General features: G+C 39.9%; 3 protein-coding genes across 3 annotated transcripts; 2 read left to right on the top strand and 1 right to left on the bottom strand.

Annotated features, from left to right (window-relative positions):
* The first annotated feature begins 59 nt into the window (after window positions 1-59).
* Window positions 60-2,381, top strand: LOC113124250 (transcription factor 7-like 2). The gene is made up of 6 exons (XM_026296813.1): window positions 60-676; window positions 811-878; window positions 1,119-1,269; window positions 1,649-1,756; window positions 1,872-1,917; window positions 2,034-2,381. The coding sequence occupies exons 1-6, from the start codon at window positions 323-325 to the stop codon at window positions 2,330-2,332; spliced, it is 1,026 nt and encodes a 341-aa protein (XP_026152598.1). The 5' UTR covers window positions 60-322; the 3' UTR covers window positions 2,333-2,381.
* Window positions 2,382-2,647: 266 nt separating this feature from the next.
* On the top strand, window positions 2,648-11,760 carry nop14 (NOP14 nucleolar protein homolog (yeast)). The gene is made up of 19 exons (XM_026297534.2): window positions 2,648-2,798; window positions 3,122-3,314; window positions 3,818-3,952; window positions 4,208-4,349; window positions 4,597-4,745; window positions 4,963-5,100; window positions 5,191-5,313; window positions 5,393-5,524; window positions 5,630-5,951; window positions 6,041-6,171; window positions 6,273-6,358; window positions 6,470-6,605; window positions 6,722-6,823; window positions 7,160-7,313; window positions 7,415-7,574; window positions 10,418-10,565; window positions 10,661-10,779; window positions 10,892-11,047; window positions 11,133-11,760. The coding sequence occupies exons 2-19, from the start codon at window positions 3,132-3,134 to the stop codon at window positions 11,227-11,229; spliced, it is 2,613 nt and encodes an 870-aa protein (XP_026153319.1). The 5' UTR covers window positions 2,648-2,798; window positions 3,122-3,131; the 3' UTR covers window positions 11,230-11,760.
* A 267-nt stretch (window positions 11,761-12,027) lies between these two features.
* LOC113124561 (alpha-synuclein-like) lies at window positions 12,028-19,267 on the bottom strand. Its single transcript, XM_026297535.2, has 6 exons — window positions 18,952-19,267; window positions 18,401-18,559; window positions 18,267-18,296; window positions 17,052-17,194; window positions 13,409-13,480; window positions 12,028-12,720 (listed from the first exon to the last, which is right to left on the bottom strand). Exons 2-6 carry the CDS (start codon window positions 18,519-18,521, stop codon window positions 12,703-12,705), a joined length of 384 nt encoding a protein of 127 aa, XP_026153320.1. The 5' UTR covers window positions 18,522-18,559; window positions 18,952-19,267; the 3' UTR covers window positions 12,028-12,702.
* Window positions 19,268-25,411: the final 6,144 nt, after the last annotated feature.

Below are 25,411 nucleotides of genomic sequence, written 5' to 3'. Positions count from 1 at the left end.
TCATTTATGTAAAATAATGTCAAAATATACTGAGTAATTAAGAAAGTAAAAGCCTGTTTACTGACTGTTGCACAGTAGTAGTAATCTAATAAACTACACTATAATTATATGTTTGTGACAGGGACCATTTTACTGCAGAATGGGTGTTTTTCAGTCTATGATGTCATAATGTACATTCTGAACTCTATAGAATGTGGTCGTCTTGGTTCAGTTCAAATGTAATCAAAACTGGTGTGTGAACAGCCCATATTCAATTCGTGTTTTAGTGAGAGTGACAATCTGCAGGGGAGGAAGCAGGCCAGACACCTACTTTACCTAGAGGATGGATCTCAGCACAGAGTTTGAACATACTATAGATGGGATGGAGTGGAGAGATGTGCTTGGTACTGTCCCAGAGATGATTGATGAAATATTAGTAGACACACCCAACCCTCCACCTCTGCCTCCTTTTTGTGCTGGGCAGGGATTCAACACTTACCCTCAGGGAGTGGAGCGGCTGAGCAAAAGATATCCCCTGGGTGCAACTCCACACAGCGTTGAGCAGCCAGTGATGACTGCGCTTGGATGTGAAGGTGAACAAGCTGCTCCCGTCAGCTACCAAGAACCACTCCACAATCCAACTCTCATGCATTCAGATCAACTGGACAATCAGAAAGTTTTTCACAGCAAGAGAGAGGTAAGATACTAAGGAAAGGTTAGGGATAGATTCTGTAAGAATCAAAAAATTCATATTGCTGGTGGACCCAATACAAAGACAGCAATAACTTTTTTTAGGCCCAATGAAACACCTGTGTGTGTTTGTGTCCACAGTGTAACGTTGTGCCAGTAGTGTGGCTCCCTGAGGGCATGCACCAGAATCTGGCTCCTGTTGGAGTGCTGTGAGTAACACATCTATGAATGCAAGCAAACATCCATCCATCCATTATCTATACCCACTTTGAATAGTTTTGGCCAAAATTTTGTTTTTTGTGACTGACGCTGATCCATGGCCATGGTCACTAGCTGCTAGACCATAAATAAAACCCATAATCAAATCACAATCATACATACAAACTTTTCATAACTTTTTACACAGTGATAATGTGTGCTGTCACCCTGTTTTGTCTGTATTCCACCAGAAATTGTGAGAACCAGCAGGATGAAGATCGTCCATATATTAAGAAGCCTCTGAATGCCTTCATGCTTTTCAGGAAAGAGCACATTTCAAATGTTATGGATGAACAGGAGTCCTGTCATTCCGCAGCAGCAAATATTATACTGGGCCAGAGGGTAAGTGTGTGTATCTGTCTGTCTGAGACAATCTCATAAACTTTATCACATATTAGTAAAATAGAATTCTGCAGTCATTGGAAACCTTTTTCCTCTAACTCTAAATCTGCACATCTTGACAGTAAATTTAGTCTGTTATTTAAAACTAAGTATTTATTGTCACATGACTGGAGAACACACATACATTTAAATTAAGGATTTCCAGCATTTTATGACACAGAACCACTGTAAAGCCTGCTCACATTCACTGATGACACTGATGACCTCAATGACAGATTCATGCATATCTGTAACTTGCTTTTGTGCTCATGTTTGAACATGTAGTTGTATATTAGTGTGTTGACGTATGTGCTAACAGTATGTTGTCACGTGTCCACAGTGGAAAGGACTGTCCAAAGAGGAGCAGGCCAAATATTACAAAGAAGCTGAGAAGGAGAGACTTCTCCATGCCCAGCGCTATCCCAATTGGTCATCCAAAGACAATTACGTACGCACAGTCCATACATGTTAACATCTCTACACCAGTCGATTAAACATGGTCCTTGCAAAGGCTTTTGTTTTTCTCAGCGGGTTTCAGAAACTCTGTTTTTATTTTTGTGTAGGGCATAAAGAAGAAGAAGAAGAGAAAGGCTCCCACCAGACCTGAAGGTAACCTGAAGAACAAGTCCTAAAAATATTTCTCAGTGCTGTTTTAAGATGCAGCATCTTGTTTTGAAAGTATTTTATAAGGTCTCAATATTTCATTGTCTTTGTTTGTGTTGCAGCGACTGCATCTAAACCTAAAGAGGTGGTACATCAAACCAAAAATCCGTGTCTGATACCAGCACAAACAGCAGCTATGAAGCCTTCTACTTCACAGACAGGTGTGATTGAGGCTCCTCACACACAGGCAGCAGTGACAGAGTCTTCTACCTCAATGATTGTCCTGGTCCTCAAGGCTCATCACACACAAAGAGAAGAAACTGAGCCATCTACCTCATGCACAGTCACGGTGGAGCTGTCACATGGAGGCAGCAGTGACTGTATCTGTCTGTGTCATCTGTCACCTGCCACAGGTGAATGAGGAGGACCCAGTGAACCCCACAGAAGAGACAGCCCTGGGCTGAAGAGGACACATTTTGACTGAATTGATTTGTCATCACATGAATATGAATGTATGAAATATATGAATAAAAACTTGTTAAGTTGTCAAGCATTTTATTGCCAAGGGCGTGATTTTATTAACATACTTCCCAGTCGGCATTATTAACTGTCGCTAATAATATAATTAACCTCGATAGTGTAAATGCACGGACGAGCTTCCAACGCTAGGGGCAGTGTTGGAAATGTCACACCGGAAGTCGTTTTTTTCTTTATCTTTTTTCAACTTTGACCCCAGGCTGCACACGCTGGAAATGGAAGCTCAGTAAAACAACGTGGAGCCTAAGATATTAAAGTGTTTTAATTAAATTTGGCCCCGGCAGAGTGTTAGTGTCTCATGGTTTCTTCAGCCTGGACTTGTTAACTCGTTTCGACATCGCGGCTAAAAGGTAAACACAGCCGGTGCACAGTAATGTCACTTTGTTTACAAACTGTTGCCATAAGTCACAGGAAAGATAGTTATCTTTAAAGTAACTGTAACATTTGGCTTATGTTATGGAATCGCAGTTTAATGTCATTTCTGATAGTTTTATTTTGGTGAGTACATTAGACACATTAGCGTTGACTTAAAATAAAAACTGTGTTGGCTGTTAGTTAGTAGAGATGTACTAAAATATTTATATTAGTTAATAAATAAAAGAGCAGCTGGGCAGTCTGTCTTGTCCCCTCACTGGTTACTGCACAATATCAATGGTGCTCATCACTTCATCAGTCTGTAACAGATGGGGAAGGCACCTAAGAAGAGGAGCCTTGCTGACAAGGTCCGAAAGACCAAGACCTCAACTGAGATCAAAAACAACCCATTTGAGGTGAAGATCAATAGGAAGAAATTTGATGTGCTGGGGAGAAAGTCCAAGCACGATGTGGGTTTGCCTGGTGTGTCTCGATCCAAAGCCAATAATAAGGTAAGAGAAAATCTCATGTTGTTAATCCTCACCCTAATCACACTTCACCCTGTGCAGAGAAATGACACAGCCACAGCGATTATATGTTCTCTGATCAGCCACAAATATCAAAGATTCTGCAGGTTGAAGCTAAACCTCATCTGTCATAGCACTATATCTGGCAGCCATGGGTCACAGCTCAGCACCCGTTTAACGCTCTCTGTGCTGCAAAGCCTGGTGTTCACAGCATCATGCTGGGAGAGGGATAGTCTCCCGCAGCGACTCAGAGCTTAGGAGGGACAGCACGACCCATGAACAAAATTAGATGCAAGTTAAGTGAGAACAACATTAGGATCTGAAAAACTGACTACATTTTCCTTATGTTTCGTGAGTTTGTATGTAGGAATTAATTTGTGTCTCATAAAGAATTGTTGTTTTTGCCTCAGTCTGGAGCTTTGTCCATGTGTTTGCTTATGGTGATGCCCCTAGGAATCATATGCAATGTGTTAAATTTTGATCTGTAGAGAAAAGAGACTCTCCTGAAGGAATACAAACACAAGAACAAGTCCAACAAATTCATCGACAGACGCTTTGGAGAGTATGACACCAAGATGGCACCGGAAGACAAAATCCTACAGAGGTTCACAATGGAGAGACAGGTCAGTGATGTAGTATCACTATGTAAGACACTGCTTGTCCCAACCTTATTACTGGTTTTAGTGATTAATCTTCTATGCTGCAGCTGTCTTTTATTTTCTATGCAAACCGAATAGAAGAGACACCAGTGAGAGCAGAGCTTTTTCAGCAGTTCTTAAATTCTGCTCATAAAAATGAAGGAATAAGAGCAAATTCATCAAAGTGCCTTTCTCTTGTTCTAAAATGAACAGTATCATTAACTTTTCATAATCTCTCAGCGTGTCCATGAAAAGAAGGATGTGTACAACCTGAATGAGGAGGAGGAGCTGACTCATTATGGGCAGTCTTTGGCTGAAATGGAGAAATTCAATGATCTTGTGAATAGCGATGATGAATCAGAAGAGAAAGGCCTTTTGTCAGGTGAGTGTTATCCAAGTATAAGTGCCAAATTGACCAAGGTTTTATATACAAATGTTTGATGTAACAAACATTTCTGCTCTGTGTTTATCCTGTATCCAGTGTCATAAAATAGAAAAAAAATTCCTCCATTTGGGATGTGTCTTTTGTTCTTTCTTGTGTATTCCTTCAGTAACCATGGCCTAAAAATGTCAACATTTTTACATGATAGGAAACATTTATGGTGACAGTATTTCTCTTTCTCACCTAGCTGAACTCACTGCTTCCCACTTCGGAGGAGGGGGTCTCCTAAGAAAGAAAACAGCTGGGGAGCAGCAGCAGGATGAGGAAGGAAGCCAGAGGGCCAAGTCTAGACAGGAGCTCATTGAAGAGCTCATCCTGAAGTCCAAGCAAGAGAAGGTGGGTCAATAGTGCAGGTATGTTTAGGATGGATATGTGTCCACACTGACATTTCCACTTAATTTAATTAGTGGATATGTAAACAAGTGTACTAAACTGTCTGTGTTGTTGAATTTCCTTTTATTAAGATAAGCTTTGATTGACTAGGAAATGTAGTAATATTCTAGAGGAGGTGTGGTTTGTGGTCCAAATGACTAATTTTGGGCTTCTTTCGCAGCGGGAAAGACAAGTGCAGAGAGAGGAGGCACAGGAGCTGACAGAGAAGCTCGATCAGGAGTGGAAGAGCATCCAGGCTCTGATGGTGAAAAAGACGCCTAAAGCTGAACATGCTGACAAGAAGGAGGAGAAACCCAAGGTTGGGATGTAACAGTCAATCAACTTTCTTTTATCAGTGACAGAGTCTGATATTTCTGTGTTCTCATTCTGCCTCCTCTGTGGTTTACAGCTAGATGAGTACGACATGATGGTCAGAGAGCTTGGTTTTGAGATGAAGGCTCAGCCGTCAGAGAAGATGAAAACAGAAGAGGAGCTTGTCAGGGAGGAGAGAGAGAAGCTGCAGAAACTAGAGGTATGTTCACAGTGTTTGGCATCTTCTTGTCATTTTCACATAAAATCTTCATTTTTAACATGCTCTGTGGTTTCTCCAGGCTGACCGTCTCAGAAGGATGATGGGAGATGAAGTCGGACACACTGCACATTGTCAGAACCACATGTCTGCTGATGACCTCAATGACGGCTTCATCCTGGATAAAGATGACAAGAAGACCCTGTCTTACCAGGTGAGGGACAATACAAATCTTAGGGTTTGTATTTCAGCCTTTCTCTGCATTACTAAATAAAAGTATTAGTACAGAGTGTGTTTTATTCCTCTTTTGTTTGTCTAGGATGGAAAGTGGAGCATTGGAGGTGAGTCCCAGGAAGACGAGGATGAAGATGAAGATGGTGCAAGTGGTGAAGAAGAGGAATCAGAGACAGAGGAGGAAGGTGAAATTGGAGATGAAGATAATGAAGAAGAGGAGGAGGAAGAGGGCAGCAGTGAGGAAGAAGACTGTCAGTCTGACCTGGAGTCTGACCAAGAAAGTGAGGATGAGGACAAAATACAGGAGGATAAAGAGATGAGTCTCAAACCGAAGAAGAATCTAAGCCAAGAGGAGATGAAAGCCCAGCAGGAAGCAGCTAAAGCTGAGCTCCCGTACACATTCTCTGGTAATTACATTCAGTAGGAAAGATACTTTTCCTAATTCCTCTTTTTATTTGAGTCTCCAGCTTTCAGTCATTCTGTCATTCTCCCATAGCTCCTGAGAGTTTCAGTGACCTGAAAGATTTACTCCATGGTCACACCCCTGACAACCAGCGCCTCATAGTGGCCAGGACTCAAAAGTGCAACCATCCTAGTTTGGGTGTAGGCAATAAGTTGAAACTGCAGGTATAATGTGAAATAAACTTTATTTCATCCATCTCTGTAGCCAGTGGGTTTTAGGTTACATTCATAACATACATACATGATGTTATTTCTGTTTGTTTCAGAAACTGTGTGGCTTTCTGTTAGAGTACATTGGAGAACTGGCCACCAGGAATCCACCTGAACTCACAGTCATAGATAAACTCATACCGTGAGTTCAAAAAGTAGCCTTCTTTCTCAGATGTACCTTGGATTCAAATATTTAATCCTCAAATAATCTTTTTTCATTCTTGCACTGTTTTTTCTTCTTTTTTCTCCGTAGAGAGTTGTACGCTCTCTGTCAGATGTTTCCAGAAGCTGCTTGTAAGGCCATGCAGACCGTCCTCGACGATGCTGGCCACAATATGGAAGAGGTGCTTGAGGTCAAAGGACATGCAGCCTTCCCGGCTTTAGACATGGTATGGATTAGTTTAGCACACTGGTGCTCATTAACATCAGTTCAGTGTAATGACTGCTTGTGTCTTCAGTTCTTGACAAATACATTTACAGTATTGTGTTGTTTTTTTTTTTCAAGCTTATCTACCTGAAGGTGACAGCCCTGCTGTTTCCTACCTCAGACTTCAGACATCCAGTCACTACTCCAGCGCTGCTTTACATCAGCCATGCTCTCACCAAGGTACACACACAGCCTTCAGTGTGATTGTTATTGTTTGTATTGTTAGAGCTGTTCTTATGACTTGTCTTCCCCACCAGCCTCTGTGTATAAAATTTCTGATTCTGTTTGAATCCAGCCCCTGTTCTCTCATTATTCATTCATTATTCTTTTTTTTGCTTTTTCTCCATATGAGAAACAGTTTTCCAGATATACTACCTTAACTTTTTAAAGTTTTTATGAGAAAATTTTTCATTAGAACATCTGTTTGCTATTTCTTTGCAGAGCTGCAGCTGAAACAGTAATAATGTTGTAATTATACCTGTGTGTGTTTTTTGTCCATGATTTGGACATCGTCAGTGTCCTGTGAGATCACTGCAGGATGTGACGTCAGGTTTAGTGCTGTGCTGCCTGGCAGTGGAGTATGTCTCTTTTTCAAAACGCTTCCTGCCCGAACTCATCAACTTCCTGGCAGGAACACTACACCTGGCTGTGCAGGACAAGACTTCTCTAGGTAGCTCACAATATACAAATTTCCACAATTCCGTCATACAAGTTTTGGTGCCAGCATTTTGTAAGGTGAAGCAGAACTGACAGACTGACATTGTGTTGTAGGTTATTTTGTGGTGCCACCCTTCAGGCCATCAGGGAAGTACAGTAATCTACTGGTGGTGTTAGACTCAGAGTCCTGCAAAGGCTGGAGCAAGAAAACCCTGCCACTGTCTGCTACCCAACAGCTGGACTTCAAAGATGACAGTGACACAGACAACCACAGGTAAGAGCACTGACATGGGGTTTAATCAGTTGGCAAACTTTTATCAGTAGCTCATGTATTTCACAAATTATTGCAGTTATATCTGGAAAAAAATACCCAGCGCTGAAGTCTGCCACTTGGAGAACTGTTTATAGGTTTTCATCCCTTAACTCACCTCTAACCTCCCTCCCTGAGTGTGTGCATTTTAATGTACAGTTGTAAAATTGAAATGAACAGTGTCCTTGTCTCATTTATTGTTTTATATAAGGTTAAGCAAACATTGTTCCCTAGAAGTACATCATAAAGACCAAAGGCAGGGGGAAGCAGTTAGCCAGTTTCTGTTCAACATTTAAAAAAAAAAAAAAAAGTTCTCAAACTTGCTACTTCAGGTTATACCTGCCTCGTGTCTTTAAGCCAGACAAAACTAAAGTCAAGAAATTGTCCCAAACATTACCATCACAAACCCACCCATCAAATCATTTATCATTTTTATACTTCAGTTTTTGCATGGAGTAAATGACCAAATTGAACTTGAAGCATCAGTTATTTAACTCTTTCTCCACAAATGCACTGTACATCTGCACATTACACTGCTGACTCATTCTAGCTCAGTTAAGTTCAGGATATGTTTGCTGTTGTGGAGGTTAATGAAGTTTGTTTGTGGAAGCAAAAAGTCAGATATTGAAGTTGTGAACCTTTTACAGCATGTCAGAAGGATTTAAATAGCAAGGGCTTTGTTTTATATCAAGCTTTAACCATTTGAGACTTAGTTTTTCAGGTCCAAATTATTTAGAAATAGAAGCCTAAGCTCGTCACGGGTTTCTGCAGCTGTACTGTGTGTAAATACGTCTACAAATACAGCTGACTCCCAGCATTGTGACAGTTGTGTAAAACAGATCTCTGAAGACCATAATTGTTCATGCAAAATGAACACTTGCCTGGAGACAATTATAGACTTAGGCAAAAGAGAGGGAGGGAAGTGTGAGAAAAGCCTTTTGTCTTTACACGTCCTCACATATTCACTTTAAACCAGAAAGACCATGAAAAATGAAATGGCCAAACAGGAAGGCAAAAATGAAGTCACACTCAATAATTACATGTATAGAAGTAAAAAACAGCAAGTTCACTGGGTTTTCTGTGAAGAAAAAAATTGAAGCACAGAGATATATACAGATATCTTCAATAACCAGTAGCTTTATAACATTTTAGACATAGGACAGTAGTCTATCCCACTGCACTGATAATGCACTGTGATGACAGTCTGAGTTAACAGGCACCGCTGTGTAGGAATGAAAAGCTTGTCATACTGTGTGCAGACCTGTACAGACTGTATGGCTCAGAGCTGATACATCCACTTGTGTGATTCTGATGAGCCGCCAGTGTGGTTTCACACAGCAGCTGGTGTGTGGGCACAAAGCAAAGCTTGCAAACAGGCTTCAGCAGACCATGGTTGTGTACAGGTTGTGAGAATATACATTTTTATTTGTACTCCACTAAAATTAATACTTGCAACATGCTATGAAACACTCTGACTCAGAAGTGGTTCTGGTTTTTACTCTATTTGTAAAACTAAGTAAACCCTTGAGTCACAAAAAATATATCACAAATTTGTTTCTGTATTTTGTGTCACTAAAAATAAAAGATGAAAATTTTGTCTGTAACCATTAAAGTAATCAGTATCTTAATTTGAAAGCAGCAGCTGGTGTACAGTGTCTTTTTCATTCAAAAGGACTCAGGCTGGGTCTTGTAACCATAAATCATAAGCACCTTTAAGTGCCTCCGTGTCTTAACGTCCATCCAGTCCACTCTCCTCCACACTGTGACAACACAGCGCTTCATGTAACTCCTGCTCTTTACACCTAATGCACAGTTCTAATTTCTGCGCTCCTTCAGGCTGTACACTGACACATGCACACAACAGCAGCTGTGTGTGAAGAGTCTTAGTAACTGTGGTAATTACTACCACAGAGATGCAGCCGACACCAGATATGGCTGGACAGAGTGAGTGGATGCTGCTTGACAGCTTTTTCCAAATGTGTAAAGATTAATAACCTAATCAAATAGATTGACATTTGTTGTTTTGAGTGACATGTCCCATTTGTTTTTGTAATTTTTTGGTTATCCTTTGGCCTTTATTACTAACTGAATATAACTAAAAACTATAAGACAAAATAAAGGCATGTGAACATGTGGCACTTTTAACTAAACTGGGGAACATGGTAAAACATTGCACTCACAAATGCGAATCCAAGACAAAAAGATTTGTTTTCCAAGCCTCTGCATGATCATGGATCCTGTTTCACCAAATTTGCAACATAGACGTTGCAGTTTGGAGCATGAAAACATTATTTCTTCTTGTGGGAATTTAACATGTTTCACTAAACTAATTGTTTGGCTAATCAAAACAAATACCCTTCCTGCAACCGATGCACATTTATCTTCAATTTTCATGCAATAGCCATTTGTGAAGCAGGTTGCAGATGCACAAAATAGTGGACCTATGGTCATATATGTATTAATTCCTTCACATTTAATCCAGCATATACACATGTATGCACCTGCTGTTATTAACATCCACACATCTATATATAGTATTATTCAGCATCGTGTTTTATTTAGGGCTGCTGTGCCAGGAGGACAAAACGTCTGCCACAGCAAGTCCCCCTGCATTTTTAAGTGTTGGATTTGGAGTCAGACAGGAGGAAGGTGAAAGATTGGTGTCATTCGCCGTGTTGTGTTCTCTGAGTATGATGTCTCTGTTATTGCGGTCTTGGAGGTCAGGTGTAAGAGGGCTAATAACCATGAGATAAATTGCACACTATAAAAGAATAGGTGTTCATCAGTGTATATGTGCCCTTTCACAGGTTGCTGTGTTTGTCTACTTGCCTGGACTTGGTGAAGCGGTGCTGCTTGATTTACGAAGACCTCACATCGTTCCTACAAATCTTCCAGCCAATCAGAATTCTGCTTTCCAAACATCTTTTAGCCCAAACATTACCGGAGCCTTTACAGGTTTGTCCTAGATAGATTTAATACAGTGAGGGCTGTCTTTTTGTTTTTTTTTTTCAGTTTTATCGTTATGATAATGTTCGTTATTTTTGTTGCAGGAGCTTCATGGTGAGATCCTGGAGGCCATAAACGGTGCTCCTGTAGCTCACAGTCGACTGGTTTTTGAGAAGAAGAAACCGATTCCTCTGAAGCTGCTCACGCCTAAGATTGTTGAAGTGTAAGTTGGAATCCAATAAGTACAGAAGTGTCTCTGCCAAAATGAATTGCTGTGATAAAGCATACAAATCTGTGAATGTTGCATCGGTTTAAATATCCATAACGTTTTTCAGGTTGGATTATGGAAAGAAGCGAGGCAGCACCAGAGAGGAGAAAGAGAAAGAGCGACTGAAGCACAAGTACAAGAAGGAGTTCAAGGGTGCCCTGAGAGAGATCAGGAAGGATTCACGCTTCTTGGCCAGAGAGAAGCTCAATGAGATCATGAACAGGTGTGGATAAAAGATGGTCCCCATGTGGAAGCAAAGCAACGTTTCTGATAACAGCCTCTAACTGTTTCCATGTTCTGTGTTTCAGAGATGCTGAGAGAAAGAGGAAAGTGAAGGAGCTCTTTGGCAGCTTGGCCACTCAGGAGGGAGAGTGGAAGGCCCTGAAGAGGAAGAAGAGGAAGTGAAGCACAGAGTTTCAGCTCCTTTGCTTCTCTCCATCACCTGTTTTATTTTTTCTTATGGACTTCTACCACCCAGCCCTGGACAACCTGCCTGGTAAAGGTTGAATTTGTGGAACTGTAAACTATACATTTTTGTTTTTTTACTGTGAGGACAAATTCCATTTCATTGCTGTAAGACACATTTTGTACTATTTGAGAAATAGTCAACATCGAAAAATAATTACCAGTCATATTCCAGTATACAAACCTCATGACTTGTATACAGATGTCAATATAGACATAAAAGCTTTATTGAATGATTGTTTCTACATGTTTGGATTGGATCATTCAGTGAGTGTCTTTAGAGGGAGTGACACCAGTCGTGTTGCTGTCTTACCTATTACTGATAAATGAGCCAATAGGACTGGAGAAAGATAGTAATGGGGACATGTTTTGGCAGATAATATTCTGTATCTTTTTGTTCTGTCCAGACAGATCTGCTAATGAATCACTAGAGAAGAGCTGAGAATTAAATGACTCTTGGGAGTACTGATATTTTCTATTTTTAAGTGACTCATGAAACACGGCTTTAAGCACATTTTACAACTTAATAGATTATGAAGCTTTGATTTGGGAAAGCTGTCAGTTTCCATTCATCAGTCTTCTCCTTGGGGAGAGTAGTGCCAAGAGGCTGTAAATACACTGTTCAGTATGCGAATGACTTACTGTGACATAATTGTTTTAACCAATGAACGTTCGGTTACTAGATATTTGAATCTCATTGATATAATATGGACAAAAAAAAATCACATTTCAGTAGTCTTGTTTTTTGACCCCACGTATTTTATTCAACACTTAAAATCAAATATATTCAGATCACAGCAATGAATCTGAATAGTAGTTTACATGCTCTTGGTTTTCAATAGTCCATTCAATATATTTGTTATAGCAGTGACAACTTAAAAAATACAATATGAATGCACAAATAGCTCAGCACTTTATAGTCCACCGCAAAAACAGTGACAGTATACAGACAAAAATAGAGAATATTATGTTTCCTTTTATCCAGATCACTGTAAATTGTTCCTTTATATAGAGACACTTAGGTGTTTGAAGTGATAAATTGTGGTATATTTCCGTATTTGAATTGTTGACATAGCCACGCATTTGACAGAAAACGTACATGATGACACAGACGCACACAGTGACCAGATGGCCTTCTCAGTGGGAGGGAGACACTGTAAATGACAGCTGGTCATAGAAGACACACACCTGAGGTCCCTTTCAGACACACACACACACACACAGTCACACATCTTCAAAAGGCACACACATATACTGCTGTACAGACATACTTAACATCACAAACAGGAACACACGCACACAGACGCTGGGCACTGACTCCATAGAGGGACGAAAACGAGGCACGACGGAACTTGGCAGAGCAACATGGAATGTTTCAGTCATTGATCTTTGATTCTGAAGCTCCTGATCAGTTTAGTCATCAGTGTCCTCCTGAGGGAGAAGAGTCACAGAATATGGGCTGTGATTTTACTGTCCTGTATCCAAATTACTTCTTGAATGCAATACCACCATTCAGCATAATGATATTACATCAGTAGTTGAGGTATTGTTGCAACATCAGAGACAATTAGTTTAGTACTATGGTGTCCTTTTACAGAGATAGCCATGTTGCACCATCACGTTTCTACAGTAGCCCAGATAAACTAAAGACTGGTGCTAGTTTGGAAATCATATTTCATTTGTGACAGGCACCCTCATGTCTGGAAGGTGCTCAGATGGCTGCATTCTGCAATCTCACCACTAGATGCTGCTAAATATTTCACATTTTACACGTTGCACCTTTAAAGGATGAAACCCTCGAATGAATGCCATACAATATGCAAATCTTTAAATTGGTATTGAAATTGTTCTGGGCTAATGGGATATGAGTTACTAACCAAGATATACAGTTGAGAGTAGAGGGTTCATATGTCTTTCACATCTAAAGGCTCATGCACAGATTCTGTATGTCAAATGACCTAAATATAACAAGGTTTGAGCTGTTCACTCTCACTGAGGGTTAAAGACAATGGAATATCCTGTGTCCATTGCTCATTTACATAATGTTATATACTAGCCATGCAAGAATTACAGTTATTCTATAAATCTTTGTTTATAAGTGGTGTGTACCAGGCCTTACCTCTGTAGCATCAGCAGGATCAGTATCGTCTGGTGACTCTGCCACGTTCTGTGCTGCTGAGGCATCATTATTCTGGAAACAAAATAAAGGTAAACCCTTTTAGTAACACTGGCTGTGATTCAGTATAATCCTGTGCATGTTAATAATCATTTCAGTGATTTTTTTTTTTTTTAAAGGAGGATTGCCAAATAGATGTGAAGTTTTAATACTTTTCTTCGGCATTCCTTTGTCATTAAATATCTTGGAGTTTTGATGTTGGATAGAAAACAAGATCAGAAATTGGTTTTCTTTTTGAAGCAGCTGTGATTTGTAGCCATTTATTGTACCAACAGTTTAGAAAACACTTCTGTGTTGTCCAGAAAGGCAGTTACAGACCAACCATTTTGGGACTTGCTGGTTCAGTCATGACCTTTACAAAAAAGTTTGCAGAAGGAAAAGTTTTGATGAACTCAAAGAGGAAATGTTTGGATGAAGCAAACAGCACACAGACTTAGCCCCACTTTTGCCTCATGTCTGGTTACGTTACAAGGCACCTCCTCTCATTTCATTGGTTGTAGTGTTCGGTGGTCATTTGAAGTGAGTGGGCTGCTGCGAAACAGACAAAGCATGAAGTGCTAAAGAATGAGGAGTGTGGGGGTTGGTGATGTCTTTCCATAGCTGAAAGAATGCTGTGATTACACGATGCCACTGAAATGACCTTCCTTAATGGGGAGTGGGCGCAGTGCACTGATGTGTGCATGCATGTGTGTTTGTGAAGTGCTTACCGGCAACTGACATAACCTTAAACCTGTTATTGGACTTTCTCCTCCTGCTGTTGCATTTAACACCACCCATCAAGCCTCCAGCTGTTCACCCAGCAGAGCCAAAGATATGTGTGCTCATGGAAAAACACACACCGTTATGTATTCAGACTACAGTCTGCTAACAAACAGTGACTGGTCTAGTGCCTGTTGCCAAACAGTGGTCAAAAAGTTCAAGATTTGTACATTCACTTTCTCTGGCAAACCAAATCTAAAATATCTGTAAACCATCATTTTCCACAGCAAACATCAAAGTAATACCTCAGCTACAATAACTGCATTGTTTCAGAGCAATTTTCAAGCAGATGTTGCTTCCTGGGGATGTGAAACACAGCAGCCTCTTTTATTATTTGAGACAGAAATGATCTGAGCAATAAGATGTGCTTGTTGAGACCATTTTCTATTTTCTGTCATGTATCCTCCTCTGCTCTCCACCTCTCCGTCTGGTGCTCAATCTCACTGTCATTTTCCGCTCCTTCTACCTTTCTGGCTTTTGTGTCTCCTGATATGAGTCACCAACAGCGGATGAATTGTGAAGCAAATAGATGAGATTAATCAAGACTCAGCATCTCTCCATGCTGCTGTGTGCCTGCGTATATGTGTGTCAGACACAGGGGACGATCTCTGATGGGCTCTCTCGACCTGGCATTAATTTTTAAACAAAATCAATATTAATAATGTTTAATGACAGAGCCACCTGGGGAAAATGGTTAAATGGGGACAATCTACAGCTGTCTGCATGTCAGTCTCTCACTGGGAATACCAGGATTTTTGCTTTTTTAAAAATTTGTGTGTTTATGCTTCTGTCATTCAGTCCACCAGCCAACCATGGCTCCATCAGTCAATCCATTTTCAGTCTGTTTTTCCATCTGTTTGTCTGTTGTGCCAGCCAGTTTGGCTTATCAGGGTTCCTCATAATGAGGCTGATCACATTCCAGGTGGAGCTCTGTCTGAGTTTTCTGCCTCCGGGTGAATACTACGATTAGGTACCTTAATAACCCAACTGCTGTGAAGGATGAATAGATTTGGTTTGATGTTTCCGTGAAATTTTAATAAAACCAACCAAACACAGGGAGGCTTTTCCCAGCAACAAAAGACTAAAACAGTAGGGGGAAAGATTTATTAAACTTTTTTTTTTAGGATGTCAGTACCTGCCTTGACAGCTCTTTGGTATCTTTTTGTAGGTGTACCTTTCACCTATCACAGCCAATTAAGGCAGAGCTAAAAAAGTGCTGTATCTGTGTGTGTATGTGTGTGTGTTATCACTTGCTGTCTAAATTGTTGTTATGGATTCCCCTGTGTGTCATCGCTAATTAGGGGATGGGATATTGAGCATAACAACAAACACTCAACAACATGTTTGCATTGCCCAGGGAAATATTTGATTGGCTTATCATTTCCTGCTACTCACAGCGATGTTACGAGAGAGGAGGGTAATTACAGGCAAATTTAGTCTTCCCTTCAAAATTACATCCAATTTTAACACCTTATTAATCCTGATATATAACAGTGGAATTGTGGGGAAGTCTAACTGTTTTGATTTGACTACACAAGAGCAGTGATAACAGTATTTTTCAGTGTAAAAAAAGCAGAGGATGAAGCACTTGAGGGCCATCTGCTCATCTTGTAAGGTTGTCTTGTTTGAATGCTAATTGGTTTCTGCACTAATAGGACCTGATGAGAAGTACAAGTGAAAATGCAGCAATTTAAGTTGAGAATCGTATGCATGTGATAATTAAATGTTATCTAGAAGGTTGTCCTGAAAACAAACAAACAGTGTAGAGGATCCATAAAATCCAACAAACATGCTGGATCTATCTACTTCCTCACAAAACATCTGTAAATCCAGTTTTTTTAATCTTCAACAGCATGGATTGTTTGCAGACATGTTTATTTGCTACCTGTATTCTTTAAGGCTCATTGCTGCACTTTTCTGTACATTACTGCAATGCTAAATATAAAATAATAAGTCTAATCATCCTAATCCCTAAACTCTACATTTCAGAGAAAATACAGAGGACATGACCTCGCTGTCCTCAGTGGGAGCTATGATCTAGAAAAATCTACATGATCAGTTATTAATATTTGATAAGGACGAAGAGAGGGTGAAATACAAAAATACAGACAGCAAACTATAGAGTAAAAGAATCCACTGCAGAAGGGAAATGTCATTTTTCATATTTGACTTGTGTTGCAGTAGTAAATTGTTTGCTACACTAAACTGCCTTTACCTCCTCCTACTCGTCCTCTGAACAAACGAAGGCCAGACTGACTGATGAACAGAGCAGGGAAAGCTAACAATATGGAACGGCTTTCATTTCAGAGAAGAATGACACACAGCAGATGTGAGAAGTGATGACAAATGACTCAAGGTCAGGAGGCCATTTTGACACAGTGAAGAGTTAGAGCCGGCAGCTACAGTCACGAAATGGAGGGAAATGGCTGTCCTGCAAACTGCAATTTCTAGAGATGTGTTTAAGCATGTGTATGGGTGATATATTACCATGTCTAGAGAAGTGTTAGCATTCTGCATGTGTGGTCATTAGACACTAAAGTTGCACTGAAAAGTCAAAAACATTTTGATTTTATAATTGAAAACTTCTTGATCTTCTCATTCTATCTGCATTGCATCAATATTTGAATCAGGACTTTGAGTGAATGGCTGGAGCCATGAAGTAATGTATGGCTACCAACCTCACACTGCCAACTGGTCAACTGCCAGCATGGCTGTTGCAATTGAAGTATTTTTACCACCTGCCCACAAATACACTGTGCTCTGTGCTATGTATATATCAATAATCTATACACATCAGTTCGACTTTAGATGCAAACATCTTTCTTACTTGTTTGGCTGGATCCTTCTTGACCAATCCAGTGGCGGCAGCAATGTTGCCTGCACCCTCCACAGTTTTGTGGGCCACAGCAGTAACCCCGGTAACCACCGCTTCACTCACCTGAGATACTCCAGACACGGTTTTACCTGCAACTGTGGTGATGACAGAAACAGAGAGGGAGGGTATTTGAGGAGATGTACCTCTACAGAGCCTGAGTACCTGTGAGGATTAGCTCGTTGAAAAAGACATAAATGTGACAGATCTTTCAATAGTGGATTTCAAAGCCACCACAGTGATAGGAAAGAAGTGTGATTTGAGTGGCACTGCCCTTTAACGAGTTCCAGTGATATAGGAGGGAGATGGATATCAGTATAAAGATAAATCTGTGCAGTTAGATGCTCAAATGAATTTGAGTTTTCACTGAGCTTAGTGTGACCTGATGGAGGTGCACAAGGAAGTGTCATGGTATCACCAAAACCAAAAGGTTTCTTACATGAATGCACAGGAAAATTCTCACCAAATGACAATTAGGTTCCAGCATATGTAGTAATCATCACATGTCAACAGATAAGTACATTTATCTCTGCTTGTTCCTGTTACTGCATCACTCTTAAATGTGTTTTCATGTCTTGATGTGGACCAGGACCCTTAATAATTGTCTTCATTTTCTGAAATGCCTCTAACTTTGGTGAATGACTGGATAACTTTAGGCATTTTAGAGATTGTAAAACTTATTCAAATGAAACAGATGCAAAATAGTTTTCATTTAGTGGACATACAGTGTATAGTTGGCTAAAATGTTGGGAAGCAATACTCTGCACTGCTCAGTGATGGAGTCCAACGGTGTTACACATAGTAATGAATTTGACTTAGCTGCTTTTTGCCATAGGGCATCATCATCATCAGACATTCTGCTGTCGTGTCTACAGAATGCCGTCTCCCTGAGCTTCCACACTTGTATGAGAAATTGGCAAAGCCTGCACCACCCATGGGGAGGTAGGCAGGTTGTGTTGAGTTCGGCAGCAAGATACATTTACTCACCTGCAGAATTACAGTACATCTTCTCCTACACCACCTGAGCATCCTGTGACTTCTGACTGTTTATGTTTTTATGTCAAACATCCTTGTTTTATGTCAGACATCCTTGTATTTTACTCACAGGACAGACTGACTTTACAAAACGAGTAAGTTCACACAACACTGGATTAGTTTACATGAGGTTACCTGTTGTGACTCCATCCTTTGTTCTGGTACCTGAAAGGAAAAGCAGGTGAAGCTCAATAAGTTTAAAATGTACAACAGCCTAAAAATGGCAATAATAATAATAATAATAATAAATAATAATAATGAGCACCCACCGACGTACATAACCCCATCTTTCGTCATCTCAGCTGCTCCAGACACTCCCTGCTTGGTTTTCTCTGCCGCTGCCACGACCCCATCCTTGGCTTTAGAGAAACCCTTCATTAACGCGTCCATGGCTGCTTGACTGGCGCCCAGATTCCACGCACTCACAGCTGTGGGGATGTCAAAACAGGCGCAATGAGAAGTCCCTCCTGAATTGAAGCGCTCGCTATTGAAATGTGTGACCAGGCACAAAAACGATGCCACCGCCCTACTTTGCTTTCTGAACAAGGTTTGTCGAGTGTGTATCGCCGTCTGAAATATGTGTGCTGATGATACCAGCGCTCCTGCGCTCAGGCTGCTGAAAATCCCACCTGTAGGAATTGGTTGCGCCCCAGCTGAGAAACCATGAATGGATTTACTGTTAAATTAAATTTAAAAAACCCAGGGGATGGACCTGTTGAAGTGCAGCGCGATATGGCAAATAAAAATAATGCAGCAGCTAATGATCTGAAATAGGGACTTTAAAAATATACATAATTGTAAATGAAAGAGTTCCACGCACCTGTTCGCTCCCACTTCCTTTGAGGAGAGATTGTGGTGAGTGTTCCGGGATGAGAGCGGAGATTCCCCCTGAGAGCAGCAACACTGGTTTATTGTCTCCAAACTACAACTGGACTACAGGCGCCGTGTGTAGTGTCTTTGAAACACACACACAGACGGACACAGACGGACAGACAGACAGACAGACGCGCCACAGGTTTGACAGACGCCTCCTGCAGCCCCGACGATGGAGAAAGAGCGATTAAACCGCGTGATGCTGATGCGAGAGAAAAGATGCTCCGCTGTCTGTCTGTCTGTCTGCAACACACACACACACACACACACAACGGATTACGTAGCTCTGTTACGTGGGCTGCCCACACCGTGTAGGTGCAGGAGGCTCTTTAAAATCATCTCGCATCCACGGCAGAACTGATAATTAGTGTGTGCGTAATTATGCAAGATCCCACTACTGGGCTGTTCAGGGTCCCCACATGTGAGTCCAACTGCACAGCAGGTCTGTGATGCCTTGTAGATTAAAAGGACACACTGGAATTGGCTCATACACCGTTTTTCCATTCATTTTTTAAGTTGTAATGGCTTCATCCATCATTTATTGGCATGTCAGAATCATTTTCTGGGATCATTTGACTGTCAGTGGTCAGTAACACATGCTCAGCCCATCCTGTGTAGAAAGTGGTGTGTTTATTTGAATAGCAAGCTTCAGATATATTCAGTGTTTTTCATGATACATCAAAAACTGTCAGTAACTCACAGCACAAATGGCACTTTGCATTTTGTCCTCAAAGGAATCAGAGCCATGTTTGCATAGACATAATATACACACAACACCAGAGACAAAACATAATGGCAAAAATACACAAACAAACAATGAAAAGACATAATTCAACTGTGAACATGCACTAATGGCTCATTTGGTGTAGACCCATGACACATTATATTTTCCTTGTAGTTATTTCTACAATGGCACCTCTCAGTGCCTTTATCCATCACACCTAAACATTAGTATTTCCAAATAAGCAGGAGTATCCAAGATCTACAGTGTGTGTTGTCATCCTACAGTTTACATTATTCAGTAAGAATAAGATAAACAAACACCACCATAAAATTCACTTTCTTGTAATGCATGTAGAACCGGCAACAGGAAACAAAAGATTGAAAACAGCAGAAAACAGAAACAAACCACGAATTTCCTGTGCCAAGCTGCAGACAACCCTGGTGGGGCGGTTGTTCTGGCACTGAGCGTCTGACTAACCTAGCTGTGGTTTAGAATGGGCTCAGCTAATCTAGAACTTGCACGCTTTTAAACCGCAACTGAATCTTAAACTGGGTCAGATTGCATTATCAAACCAAGCACAGCTTCAGCTGAACCACAGCGAAACTGCAGCTAAACCAGACGTCTGAACTGTGGGTGTGTTAGACACCCTGGACATCATGTAGTTATATCTGTGTATTTTTATGATTGTTAGTGACAATAGCAGCATCATAATTTCCTTGAGCTTTGTTTTAGTGCTCGTATCTCTCACATTTATTGTGTGTATTTATTAATTAACTTCTGGGTTTTGAATAATGTTATTTATCATCCACTGCCTCCTCCTCTATTCTTTTCTTTATAATCTATTAATAGTAAATCTGATGCCCTGATTTATCCACCATCTTTTTTGCTATACTTTGTTTTTATGGTATGTACATATTTCTCACCCACATGGAAGTCATACAGCACCCAAGCAAAAAGCATATGTGCCAATATCCTGCATCTAAACAGCCATTTCTTTGTTTAATTTACAGTATGCCATATGTTTATCTACACCTGTTTTGGCTCTTCCTCCACCAAAATAAGACTGTGTTACATGAGAATTTGTAAAACACATGGAAATTCAACAGGTGCAATTTATACAGCACCTAAAACTGTGAAGTCTCTGTTGAATTGACTCGTCCAGGACAAACAGTAAGCAGTACATGTTTAGTCTTTCTGTCTCACTGCAGTCAAATACCAAACATTCGAATCAGAATTAATATTTACAGTGTTGGTCTTTCTAAACAACCATACAGTCTAGTTTGTTAAGATTAATATTAACATATTTATCCGGTTATAAGCTTGAAAATGGCTGAGCTTAAACTGACATTTGTATGTACTTTATAAATAGGCCTATTTAAAGCCTTTATTGATTTACTGTGTCCATCCATGTTTAAGGACATGCTGGTTAGAGACACTGACATCTGACTTATAGTCAAATAATCACATACTGTTTACAGCATCCCTACATCAGACGCATTATGGGAAGATACAGTGCTTATTATGTGTTCACACTATAACCGGTGCTTCTCTGTGCTGTCAATCAGATGCTAAAGAGCAGAGTCATTATGGCCTCATGTCATTTATCACCAGCTGCAGGAGGACAGGCCAGGCTCAGTGTGATGCAGCAGCAGTGCAGCAGCCCACAGGCTTAATTAAAGGACCTGATGGATTTCATGCTAATGACAGTGTAGTATTGACTTTCCTTCAGACTAAAGCCTGTGAGCCTCCCTTGGTCTGGATGAGTGTTGAAATCATAGAGCAGGATAATTTATTCTGCCCATATGTGCTGCTACTGTTGTTACTATAGGGAGGATGGTTTGGTTTTTATTTAACTTTGTAGCTATATTTGGTTTAAATTAAATCAAATCACACATTATGAACATTTATTTAAATTTTTTGTGTTGTCTTTCAAAAAGTCAAAGACACAGAGACAATTATACACACCCTGCCGTGAGACGTTTAGGTGCTGGGTGGCCTTAGAACACCCCCACCTGAATGGGCTGAACATGCAATATGGGCCTATTAATCTTAGTTTATTTAATATTTTTGTTCTGTTTGTTTTTATCTTTTGGCACATATCATATATCCTACCTGGCCCGATCATCCTAATTAATCGATTAATTTTATAAATATTTGAGCAGCTGAAGCGTGATAGTTTCCGGTTCATGTGCGCAGGGTCGCGTTCAAAGGTGATGGAGGGAATTTAAATCCTCTCATGGCTCAGAGTCAGTAAAGAGTTTCGGATTATTTAAAAAAAAAAACATGTAATTGCAAGAAGAACCACCACCGCATCTTCAGCGGTACGGTAAGTCGCTCTTACTGTGGTTGTTTTCTGGTTGTTGAATTAAAACTGGTGTTTGCGTGTTTTGGTTTTCTGATGCAGGAAGGTACAGCACATGGTTAAAATAACAAATGTCTGCTCTTGGGGGATTTGTTTTATTAAATATTTACTCCTGCCAAGGAGGGTTATACTCTGCTGCTTGTCGTGTTTCTGTGCGGCCTTTGGAGCTGCGTTGTTCCTCCACTGTCGTGACTCTGTGGCAAATGAGACAAACAGCATATAGAAGATGTTTGGATAAGTTAAGACGTCTTTTAAAAATCAGACCAAGATCAGATGTCACTGCACACTGAACATTTACCCACTGTGCACCAGTGTAACTCAGCCACAGGTGGCATTCTGAGCATGCGCTGTACTGTGTTATACCGTCCTGTAGTATGTTGCTCTTTAATACAAATTATAAACGACGTGTCTTCTCATGCCAGAGCTGCCAATAAAGCAACATCATTTATGGCCCTGTCAGCAGGATGTGTGCAGGTCATGACACCAAGCTCATTTTCTCAGACTTGCTCTCCTCATGAATCACTTTGATGCTAAAAAATGATCAGTTTTTAAATTTCTCCCAATAACTGAAAGTTTGGTCGAAGATAGTTTCTTGTATCAACAATGTCAGTAATGAGTATCAGCAACAACATGAGGCCAGTTCTAGTTGTAATGATCCGACATGAACAGTCAATTTTGAAGTTTTATGTCTTGTTCAATGTCGTGTTTCTGTTTCGTTCAGTCAAAAGTCAAAATGATAGTAAACAGCAGAAAGTGACCAGTTCATTTATGTTTTCGTTTTGTTCTTTTCTCTTTGTTTTTTTTTTCTAAATGATCATCCTGAGTGAATCATTATGGAGGCAGATAGTATGAGTCATAGAACTGGAATCTCAGCTCTGGTTTTTGTTGGAAACTTTAAAATGTTTTGATAGAAGTTGCTTTAAAGAGGCCTCGTCATCCTTTGTGCAGATGTTCTATAGTTTACAGTGTTTATTTAGGTTTCAAAATCTCCTCTTTCTTCTGATACAACTGAGCTTGGCGCAGAATGTGCATAAGCAGGGCAAGTCTGGTGCTGCACAGTGACCAGTGAGACATCAAACCCTCAGTGTGGCACTGCCATGCCCTGCTGTCACCAATGGACACCAGCCGTAATTGGTGTCTGTTTCTTGTTCTGTCTGTGTGTGTCTGTGTGTGTCTGTGTGTGTCTGTGTGTGTCTGTGAACTGATTTTATGCTGGTGGGAGACACAAACCCAATGAAATAAAAACATCGAACTTCCCAGTAAAACTTTGATGAGCTCTGTAGACTGGGCTCATTAAAGATCGACTGACTGGGATCTAACGCTGCAAACAGACTCAGGGGCTGAAAACTAAGAACTCTACTGATTCTGAAGCTGATGATAAATCTATTCTATTAATATAAGAATAATTATACTACTACCAGCAGTAATGTTATTGCTATTATCATTGACACTTTCATCCAAGAAATTCCAAACTAATATTATCACAGTTTTTTATTTATTTTTTTTTTTTTTGTGAGTTCAGGTATAAAAAAATGCACATTTGAATTAATTTCATGTTATGTAGTGCCACCTACTGTAGGGTGTGTGCTGTTGCAATTTAAACCCATTGACCTGGATGAGAGAAAAACTGTAGATATTATTTGATGCTAAGATAAAGAAGGCTATGACTCTGACTGTATTTGAATTGTGTCACACTGTGCTGTCACCTGGTTTATGCTGGTCTTGGAAACGCAAGGGAAGCTTTTCTAAATACTGACATATCATGGGTTTTAGAACAGCTGCTTAGAAATGATTTTCTGCAGGTTTGAAGTTTTCTTTTCTCATTAACTGATTAGATTTACACTTCAAAAACATTTAATGCTTTTAAGGTGACAGGCTACTACTATTATTCATTTTATAACAAAGTCATCTTCTTTCGGTATTTCCATTTATTTATGTAAACGCTCTCTTTATTATTAGGTTTCTATTGTCAAAATTAAGTAGCTGATTCCCCTGGTGTAGAAAAAACTGTTTTATTCATTTATATTTTTTTCTGTTTAAAGATGAAACACTTAAAGGTTCTTCCCCATTGATTTTTTGTCTGCGCAACATATTTTCTTTCTTCTTTTGCTGACGCATCCGTCCCAATAATGGCTCACAGATTCTCACTCTCACTGCCTGGACAGTGTCCATGCATTGACTCATCAGACACTTGGCAGAACGTAGAGGGGCAGTGGCTGTTAGTGAGTCAGTCACTCTTTGGGCGTTGGTAGATGTCCCAATCTGAAAGTGGGTGCAGCCACGAGGAGAAAAGGTGATGATCTGCAAGATCTGTGCCTTTTCTATTATTTGTGTCAATGGAAGCTAAATGTATCTGGATCTCCCTGTGTCCAAAGATGGTTGACCAGTGGTTTCCAATTCAGCCCTCAGTTACATTATTTATGGTTTTGTCCCTCATTTTGCATTATTTAATTCCACATAGTTCATCTTTATCCAGATGTTTTACTAAAAATATCATTGCTCTTTGCCTTAAGTATCTATTAATCTTCAAAGATTTTGTATTTTAAATAACCCACTCTCTATTTACTTAATGTTGTAATTTTTTTAAATTCATATTACTGTGAGACAGAAAAATGATCCCTCCACTTGATTTGGGTCTTCTATCTGGTAAAACCCTACAATACAACCCTGAATTTTACAGTGTTGTGTGAATCAGGTGCAAACAAACATGTTAAAACACTTGCTGGCTTCTTCTGGTATTTAAATACAGGTATGAAGAGAAAAAAAGATTATAAGGGAATAAGGGAGAAAAACTGTGTAAAGTTATTTTTTATCATTATATTTTTACTCTGTACTCAAACTAAAACTACAGTTGAGTACCTCATTAGATATTTAAGATTATCTATGTTTAGTCCACCTCTGTAGGTTACATTACTTTGTTATATTTTTCCTTCCTGCATGACAGTAGAAGCCTCCCATTGCTATGTATGTCACTCACTTCTGAAAACTTCACGTTGCTTTCCCAGTAATGTATCCTGTGGGTTCCCATACATACAAAAATACTTTGGGTGATTTCGTTCTTCTTTCCTTTAAAATGCCTACTGTTACTCCTTTATTCCTCACACTCATGTTTCCTTCCTATATGTACCAGTACTAGCTCAGTATTTTATTAGTATGTGATGCACACATCTAACTGATAAGATGAATAAAAGGTGTTGCAGTAACATTTTTTGTACAAAGAGATGCTTTAATAATTTTCAGTTATATATGGTAGATACAATTGCTTTGCCCTGACATGCTAAATAAAGCTAATGAAGCCAGTTGTATGTTTCTCATACTTAA

The sequence above is a fragment of the Mastacembelus armatus genome, chromosome 12 (genome assembly GCF_900324485.2).
Source record: "Mastacembelus armatus chromosome 12, fMasArm1.2, whole genome shotgun sequence".
Classification (NCBI taxonomy): Eukaryota; Metazoa; Chordata; class Actinopteri; order Synbranchiformes; family Mastacembelidae; genus Mastacembelus; species Mastacembelus armatus.
The sequence above is the reverse complement of the archived record's forward strand: the minus strand, read 5'-3'. Positions and strand labels throughout refer to the sequence as shown.

Coding starts and splice junctions, on each gene's coding strand:
- LOC113124250 (XM_026296813.1), top strand. CDS start 323: ATGGATCTCAGCACAGAGTTTGAACATACTATAGATGGGATGGAGTGG. Junction 677..810: donor TTTTTCACAGCAAGAGAGAG/GTAAGATACTAA, acceptor TTGTGTCCACAG/TGTAACGTTGTGCCAGTAGT. Junction 1,757..1,871: donor GGTCATCCAAAGACAATTAC/GTACGCACAGTC, acceptor ATTTTTGTGTAG/GGCATAAAGAAGAAGAAGAA.
- nop14 (XM_026297534.2), top strand. CDS start 3,132: ATGGGGAAGGCACCTAAGAAGAGGAGCCTTGCTGACAAGGTCCGAAAG. Junction 4,746..4,962: donor TGAAGTCCAAGCAAGAGAAG/GTGGGTCAATAG, acceptor CTTCTTTCGCAG/CGGGAAAGACAAGTGCAGAG. Junction 7,314..7,414: donor GCAGGACAAGACTTCTCTAG/GTAGCTCACAAT, acceptor ATTGTGTTGTAG/GTTATTTTGTGGTGCCACCC.
- LOC113124561 (XM_026297535.2), bottom strand. CDS start 18,521: ATGGACGCGTTAATGAAGGGTTTCTCTAAAGCCAAGGATGGGGTCGTG. Junction 18,297..18,400: donor AGATGGGGTTATGTACGTCG/GTGGGTGCTCAT, acceptor TTTTCCTTTCAG/GTACCAGAACAAAGGATGGA. Junction 17,195..18,266: donor AAAGGATGGAGTCACAACAG/GTAACCTCATGT, acceptor TCATCACCACAG/TTGCAGGTAAAACCGTGTCT.